Genomic DNA, 9254 nt, shown 5'->3' on the forward strand with positions numbered 1-9254 from the left:
AGTACATCAATCTGTTGAATAAATAATACACACCCTGAGTATTTTGCAAAGTTTGCGTAAATGGCATACTACGTCACGTCTCTTTCTGCATCTTTTTCATTCACCACTATTTCTGAACTCATGCATCATTTTAACTGTTAATTATCTTCCTCTTATGAATATACCATAATTTAATAAACCATTTCCAACTGGTAAAAACAAAATGTAGGTACTTTTATCACTACGTGTTATGCAGCCATTTAGAATATGGTTCAGTAGAGAAAATGTCAGAACAAAATGATGACACTATAATGAAAGCAAGCAGCTTTATATACTTAAACTCATGCTTTTTAGTTGCTTTTATAGGATTTTAAACATCTATAGCTGAAAATCACTCATGGTCGAGCATTTTGTAAATATCTGAAACCGTCATTCTGTAAATATCTAAAAAAACTGCGTGAGTACTGGTCACCGCTGGTCCCAGGAAAGTAGAACAGAGAGCTGAGCAGGAAGGAACGGCCGAGCGGGGTGCGAACGGGCGCCACCCAGAGGCTCCAGCCGGCAGTGCAGGAAGGGCGCGCGGGCCGACTTTCACCTGTTGAAGCGCGGGTCCGCGTAGGCATCTGGGATGTTCAGCACTTCGCCCGTTCTCGCTACTTGACCAGCAATGCCTTTCTCAATTGAAAATCTGCACATACAAAACAGAGGAACATGGCAATTAGCATACAGGTGTGTGAAATAATTCGCAGCACTTCGCTACCACCAAATATTGAACGAAAGAACATTGCCGCATTTTAAATGCTGTATTAACTTTTCATTTACACATTCTGAATCATCTTATAATTTACAAGATGCTTCGACACAAATTTTCTCAATTACTTCTCACTGTGGTGTGAACTGAGACGGATGTGTTCAGCAGCTTGCTAAAATTCCTGAAGTGTCAGTGGCACAATGAAAACACGAATGCAGGTGAACGCCAATGTGCCTTCTCCACGCACACACCCAGAGTCACACCTACTACACACATGCAGAGTCACACCTACGACACACGCAGTCAGACCTTCTACCACACACGTGACCAGATTCACACCTACGACATACGCAGTCACACCTACTACACACGCAGTCACACCTTCTACCACGCACGCACCCAGAGTCACGCCTTCCACCACACACAAAAAACAGATTCACATCTACGACACACGCAGTCACACCTTCTACCACACACGTGACCAGAGTCACACCTACGACACACGCAGTCACACCTTCTACCACGCACACACCGAGTCACACCTACGACAGTCACACCTCCTCCCACACACACACCGAGTCACACCTACGACAGTCACACTTTCTCCCACGCAGTCACTTTCCACCACACATGCAGTCATACCTACCACATGCACACCCAGTCACACCTTCTACCACACAGTCACACCTACGACACACACAGTCACACCTTCTACCACACAAAAACCAGTCACACCTACCACACACAAAAACCAGATTCACACCTATGATATACACACTCACACCTACTACACATGCAGTGACACCTTCTACCACACACGTGACCAGATTCACACCTTCTACCACACACGCAACCAGATTCACACCTTCTACAACACGCGCAGTCACACCTACTACCCAGTCACACTTTCTCCCACACACACACCGAGTCACACCTACCACACACGCAACCAGAGTCACACCTTCTACGATACATGCAGTCACACCTTCTACCACACACGCATTCACACCTACTACGCATGCAGTCACACCTTCTACCACACACGCAGTCACACCTACCACACACACAACTACCACACAGTCACACCTACGACACACACAGTCACACCTTCTACCACACAAAAACCAGTCACACCTACCACACACAAAAACCAGATTCACACCTTCTACAACACGCGCAGTCACACCTACTACCCATACAGTCACACTTTCTCCCACACACACACCGAGTCACACCTACCACACACGCAACCAGAGTCACACCTTCTACGATACATGTAGTCACACCTTCTACCACACACGCATTCACACCTACTACGCATGCAGTCACACCTTCTACCACACACGCAGTCACACCTACCACACACACAACCAGAATCACACCTTCTACCACACACACTAGAGTCACACCTTCTACCACACGCGCAGAATCATACCTACTACATACGCAGTCACACCTTCTACCACACACAACCAAACTCACACCTTCTACCACACACGCAACCACACTCACACCTTCTACCACACGTGTGACTAGATCACACCTTCTACCACACTCACGACCAGAGTCACATGTTATGTCTGATCTTGAGATACTACACAGGACGGGAATTTTAAGGCACTTGCAATACAAACATTGTATAAAAATAACACGATTTATAACTTCTAGTATTTTTACTTAATTTGTTAAATTTAAAAACAGTCAAAACACAAGCATTATCTGAATCTACTTAATTATGTTTTGATATCTAACATCAGCATCTTATATTGTAAATGCATCCTCATATTTCTGAATAGTTTTCTCATTACAATATCATTAGTCATGCACTCATTTTGAAATTTAGTTAAAAAGGATGTCTAAAATCCACGATATCTACAGATTTCAATGGCTGCAAAATAGCTTTCATAGTATGACATTTTCAACATTGTAGGAGAAAATCATTATTGAAATAAAGCTCTACCCTAAGGGTTTTTCCCTAAGGAGAATTTGAAAGAGAATTGATACACTTAAAACATCAATAACTGCCCCCGACTCTGCATAAAATCAGGTTGTTGGTATGAAGGCAAAAACGCAGCCTGCCATGGGCAAAGAACATCGGGTGCCACTGCGTGCCCAGTGCTAGCTTTCTCGGCCCGGGGGGTCGCCCGACTGTGCCCGCTCACTCTCCGTGCTGCCGTCCCTGGTCAGTGGCGGCCGTGACTGAGCAGTGGCCCTCAGAGACCAGGCAGCTCAGAGAGCGACCGTGAGCCACGTCCCCTCACAGTGTCTCACGTGCTCGTGGGAACAGGCTCCCCATTTTCATCTTCAAAATAAGATCGATGCCAGAACTGGCAGGGGCACTGGGACCCTCAGCGACAGAACTGACTTTACCTAAATGACTACATCTGCACTGATTTACTGAGGTCTGAAGAAAGCAACCGACCAAAAATATAACAATGACAAAAAAAACTAGCGCCTCTGAGTTGAGCTAGGAGCGTGGGATGGAGGCTCCATGCTCTAGGACGTGGAATGGGGGTGAGTGCCCCGTGGGAGGCACAGGTGACACCGTGTCCTTCCCACCTGGTGAGCTCCCTCCACGACAGGCGCCCAAAGGAACTGCGGTTCATTAGTGAGGAAGAGGGACTTTAGGGTGGTGACGCCCGAAGCACTTCACAGTATCATGTGGAAAAGTTCAAAGACACAGAAAGGAGGAAGAATGCAAATGTCTCGAAAATAGACCCAAGTTTTGAATGTTAACCTAGATTCTTAAAAGTTTTGTGACCGTGCTCCTTGTAGGTGTTCGGACTGTGACACGTCGGAGCCAACATGCCTCAACCAGCAGAACGAGCTCCACTCTGTTAATTTAAGTGACCGAAGCTGCCACTTATGGAAACAAACAGGGCTTTCATTTCGAGACACAACAAGGGTGTCACACGACTGATTAAAGCACCTGCTCAGTCACAGAACCACGTGTTGACGTCACCGACTCTACCGGGCCCACGTCCGCAGTGGCCCCGATGGGCTGGGGTGCGGGGCCGGGGGGAGGGGTGCGTGCCAGCCTGTCCTACGTACGCCCTGCTCTTAGGCACGGGAAACCCTGCGGACTCCAGGCGGGGTGCACCTTTACCTACCTGGGGGCACTAGTAAGGTTTTCCGCCATGATTTCCAAAAGGACCGCCTCCGGAAGACGGCGTTTCCAGGAGTGACGCTAACGCTTCCTAGGCGCGGTTTCGCTGGCACTGCAATGTCATTCCCAGAAGCACTACCTTCAGGAGGCGGGTCCTGGTGGGAATGATATCACAGTGTGACAAGTTCTGTCAGCATACCTGCGGACAGGCACAGGAGAGAGGGCGACAGGGCACCTGCGCGCTGCGGCGGCAGCGAGCGGGACGCTACTTCCGCTGTACCTGATCTCTTTGGTCTTCTTGAAGATGGGCCTCCCCTCCTTCTCCTCTCCGATGTCGAACAGGTCGGAGTACAGCTCCTTGTTCTTGTGGTCCACCTGGAACAGGGCGCAGCGGTCGGCGTTCACCAGGTTTTTCGCGTAGATCTGAAAATGAGCAGCGGAATGAGAGGCGGCCGGCGAGAAGCCTCGGGCCGACGCGCAAACTTCGTCAGGCAGAAACGTTAAAATGAATGTTAGAACAAATAAACAAAAAAATTCTATACTCTCGATCGGGTAGGAAATTAGCATTGTACTGAATACAGGTCTATGGACACAGAAAACACGCGTCGCTGTTAACGTACTAGCATCGGCGACACCTACGTGAATGAATAAACAGCTGCCGATCATCCAAGGTCACGGCGCCGGATGCGGAAATGCAGGTGAGGCCTGAGCCGACCCCCCGCCCAGTCGAAAATGCACGGATCGTTTTTGACTCCTCCAAAACATAACTACACCAGGGGACCCTTGGCATCGGCGGGGGCCTGGGCCCTGGGTCCCAACGGGTCCCCGAATCACGGATGCTGGAGCCCCCTGGGTAAGATGCCGCTGCCTCCGCGGGCACCCGGCCATGGACCCCGAACAGCACAGGTCCTCGTTCCAAACGTCTGCGTGGAGGTGGCCCTGCGCAGTTCTGCCCTGTGCTCACGGGACAAACGAACCATGACACTGCCCAAGGGCTGGGAAGCAGCCGGCAGCCTGACCCCCAAGAGTCCTTCCGCCCCCCCAGGCCCCCTTCTAGACCCCGCCAGGCCCCGCTGGGGCGCTGGGCTGAGGTTCCCTCTGCTCTCGAGGCGGTTTCCGGTCACTAGAGTCCACGGGCCGCATGCCACCCATCACCTGCCTCCGAGAGCAAAGTTCCGGAACGACACAGCCGTGTTCATTCCTCTACGTGCTGCGTGCGGCTGCTGCAGGGGGCGAGTTGAGCAGCTACAACAGTGTGGCTCCTAAAGCACAGCGGGCCCCGCGCAGGAAAGTCTGCCGACCGTCGGTTACCGCATGTAAGATCTCCAGGCCTCAGAACTCTCAATAAATGTTCGAGGAAAGATGGACGGCGCAGACGCAGGAAGAAGGCAGAGGGACCGCGTTGTCGGCGAACAGAAAAGTTACCCACCTATCTGGCAAACTCACGAGAGCTTCAACTAGTAAATAACAGCGATGCTGCACTATTAATGATTATACACAGCGAAGCCTGCATCCCTGATGCCCAGGGTCACGTGACATGCTCAATACTCTGGCACATAATTATGTTAATAATTGTAAAAATCTGGGTGAAATAAAAAATTTTCTCAAAAAAGGAACTGAATTTAGGAAAAGTCTAAATAGGATCAGAATCATAAAGACAGCTGAAAAATTATCAAAGAATTATTCCTCATAAAAGGAATCAGCCCCAAATGATTTCAAATATAAATCGTTTAAGAATCTTCAATAAATAATTCCCATCCATTTAAACTGTTCTAAGTTCAGGAAGAACTTCTCCAGTTATTTTTACAACCCCAGCTATGCCATTGACACCGAAAACTGGCAAAGATACTAAAGAAGAAAATTACAAACCAACTTGCCTTTGAAACAGAGGAAACATCATAAATAAATAAATATTAGCAAATCAAACAGGAATAAGTTAATATCACAATATGTTTAAATTATACTTTATTCATAACTCTTCATTATCATAAAGTCTATTGTTATAATTCACAATAACAAAAAAACAAGAAAAATCCCATGATTATCTTTATGGTTCTCAAAAACATATGTAACGAAATTCACTTTATATGAAGTACACCGTATCAACAGAATAAACATCAAAAACCACATGATCATCTCAATAAATGCAGAGAAAATGGATGTTGATAAAATCTGAAATCTAATTATGGCTAAAACACTCAAAAAACCTAGGAATAGAAAGGACGGAGCTTCCTCAATCTGATGAAGGCCATCTACAAAAATCCACAGCAAACCGCATACTCAGCACTAAAAGACAGACACGTCTGCTCCAAGATCAGCAGCAAGACAAGGATGTGCCCTCTCTCAGCCCCTAGTCTCAACCCCTAGACAAGGATGTGCACTCTCTCAGCCCCTAGTCAACACTGGCCTAGACGTTCGAGGCAGGACGACTACGCAAGGAAAACAAAAGGCATCCAGATTGAAAAGGAGAAAGTAAAACTATCACTAGTGATAGGTGACATGATTCTGTATATAGAAAACCATAAAGACTCCACCAAGAAGCTACTGGAGTCATGATTGCATCAAGGTTGCAGGATACAAGATCAAAATACAAAAACCAATTTTATTTCTATACGTTTTCAATAAAAATCTGAAAATAAAGAAAACAACTCCTTTTATGACAGCATTAAAAATAAAAATACTTAGGAATAAACTTTACCAAAATTAGAGTAATAGTTGTATCCTAAAATTTACAAAATACTGATGAAAAAAAATGAAGACAATCCAAATAAAAGGAAAAACGTCCCATGTTCACGTATTGGAAGGCTTGATATGGTTAAGATGGCAATGCTCCCCACGCTCATCTACAAATTAAATACAGTTCCTACCAGAATCCCACCTGAATTCTTTGGATAAACTGACAAGCAGATTTCTCAAATTTACATGGAATTACAAGGGTCCCTAAACAGCCAAAAGATACTGAAAAAGAAGAACAAATTAGGAGGACTCACACTTCCAGACTTCAAAACTTTCTACAGAATGACAGTAATCAAGGCGATGTGGACAGAACCGCGGACCAATGGAACGGAACCGAGGGCCTGGCACTCAACCCATCTCTGACAAGACCACTGAAGGTCAACACACGGTGCTGGTAAAACCAGATACCCGCATGCAGAAGAATGAACTCGGACCCTTATACAGATTAACTATCATAGATCAAAAACCTAAACGTAAAAGCTACAGCTATGAAACTCTTACCAAAAAAATGAGAGTAAATTTTCATCACCTCTGATTTGGCACTGGCTTCCCGATATGACACTACAAGCATGAGCAACAAAGACAAAAACAGGTAACTGGACTTCATCAAAATTAAAATCTTTTGCGCTTCAGGAGATACTATCGAGAAAGTGAACAGAAAACCCAGAGATGGGAGAAAACACTTTCCAGTCAAGATCAGATAAGGGAGCTGCATCGGAACACACGAGGGACGCTCACAACTCAATGAGAGACGACAAGGAGCTCCATTACCAAGTGGCCACAGGATCGGAATAGACATTTCTTCGGCGTGGATGGATATACGAATAGCTAAGAAGCCCATGAAAAGGTGTTTGATATCTTCGGTCACTAGAGAAACAGCCATCAGACAACTGAGAGAGCACTCCACACCCAGGACGATGACAGCTACTAGTCAGACAGCAAGCGGGGCTGGCGGCAGCACGGAGATTCGAGCCCACACGCAGTGCCGGTGAGAAATGAGACGCTGTGACTGCCTTGGGACACACTCAGGCCGCTCCCCAAAGAGCTAAACGAAGAAGCATCAGATGACCCGCCTTTCCACTCCTACATGTGCACCTGACACACTGGAAACAGGTATTCAAACAAAACTGCACACGAACGGTCAAAGCTACACTGTTCGCATTAGCCAAAATGTGAAAATAATCCAATGTCCATCAGCTGATGAATGGATAAAAGATGTGGTCTGTATGTCTATTTAACATGACGTTACTGGACCATTCAAAAGAATAAAGTACCGACACGCTACCTCATGGATAAACTTTGAAAACGTTACGCTAAGTGAAAGAAACCAGGCACAAACGGCCACATAGCAATGACTCCGCTCACGTGAGATGTCTAGAACAGGCGAGTCCACAGAAAAAGAACGAAGTGTGGTTGCTTGGGACTGGGAGGTGGACGGGATAGGACATAAGGTGAAGGACGGAACGGAGTGTCTTTCTGAGGAAGTGAAAATGTTCAAAAACTGACTGCTGAGGGCTGCGCGCACCTGCGACTATACCAAGACCCACTGCGTCGGATTCTGCGCGGACGAGAACCATGGTATGCGAATCAGACCTCAATCGCGATTTTCAAAAGGCGCTATTAATAATACAAAGTCCAGTCAATAAGCGCTCCTTGTACCCCTAGCATAAACTCTGTCGGTCCATATATATCCTCATTTTTATATTCTTTTTATATACGTTTCACTGTTTTACAAATTCCTTAAATTTTGTCATAACCAAATACGTTACTTTTTACTATGCAATCAAGAGTTCTCCTTTTTGTCCAAATAAAACCATCAATGTAACTAATTATGTAAAAAATGTGCTGAGAGTAATGAGCTTTAACGTTACTCTCTAATTCCTTAGTAAACTTTGTCTCCACGAGACAGGGACCGCACCCCATCCCATCCTCCCTGCCATGAAATCAAAGAGCGACGGTCAGTGAGCGTCATGAAATCGGGAGATGAGGCAACCCCTTATGGACAAGATTACTGTATTTTGAGAATGACCAAGCAAATGGGAAACAGAAAGTCCATTTCTCAAATCATACGAGACAGCATGGATGGGACCAAGCGAGCCGGGCCTCCCTGGAGGCCACATTGCTCTGACTAAAGGAAGCCACGTTGTCAGGGGCGTCTCGCCAGGGCACCGAAGTAGCCACACAGGGAAACATGGATAAAACTCTACTTTGTGTGGCTTTCAGCCTATGAGTCTCTAGAAGACGGGAACGATGAAGATGTAACTACGCAGATTTAATTAAGCAGAATGGACCTCAACATCAGTTGAGAATTCCCCACACAGCCATATGCAAAGGTATTTTGGAGACTATAAAAAGAAACTATATGTTTTCAAAGCATAGCTCACCACTAAATAATGAAAAACTCATGAGACATTTTCCCAAAATGTTGTTCGAAACTCTCCAAAATTAATAGAAGTGACCAAAAAATCAAAGTGGCAACGTCAGATCACTAAGTATCACCTTTTCATTTATTTATGTCTAATATAGTAAAATGTTCCACCACATATTAGGACATGAATCTAAGGTTAAATAAAACCATTTTCAAAAGAAAAGGCACCTACCATTATGTGTTCAAGTAGAGAATCTATTGCGACTATGTTATCAAAATATGTCCTGAAAAAGAGACATAAAACCTGTAAGCAT

General features: G+C 45.8%; 1 protein-coding gene across 1 annotated transcript in view; it reads right to left on the reverse strand.

The window, feature by feature from the left end:
- The window catches only part of PDE10A (phosphodiesterase 10A), a 193373-nt gene that overhangs the window by 47383 nt on the left and 136736 nt on the right, over nucleotides 1–9254 (reverse strand). The window contains exons 11-12 of the mRNA XM_023520439.1: nucleotides 4117–4259; nucleotides 575–667 (exon numbers count right to left, since the gene is read on the reverse strand). Coding sequence (XP_023376207.1) covers nucleotides 575–667; nucleotides 4117–4259 — 236 coding nt within the window. The remainder of the gene's footprint in view (nucleotides 1–574; nucleotides 668–4116; nucleotides 4260–9254) is intronic.

This window comes from Pteropus vampyrus, unplaced genomic scaffold (genome assembly GCF_000151845.1).
Source record: "Pteropus vampyrus isolate Shadow unplaced genomic scaffold, Pvam_2.0 Scaffold266, whole genome shotgun sequence".
Taxonomy (NCBI): Eukaryota; Metazoa; Chordata; class Mammalia; order Chiroptera; family Pteropodidae; genus Pteropus; species Pteropus vampyrus.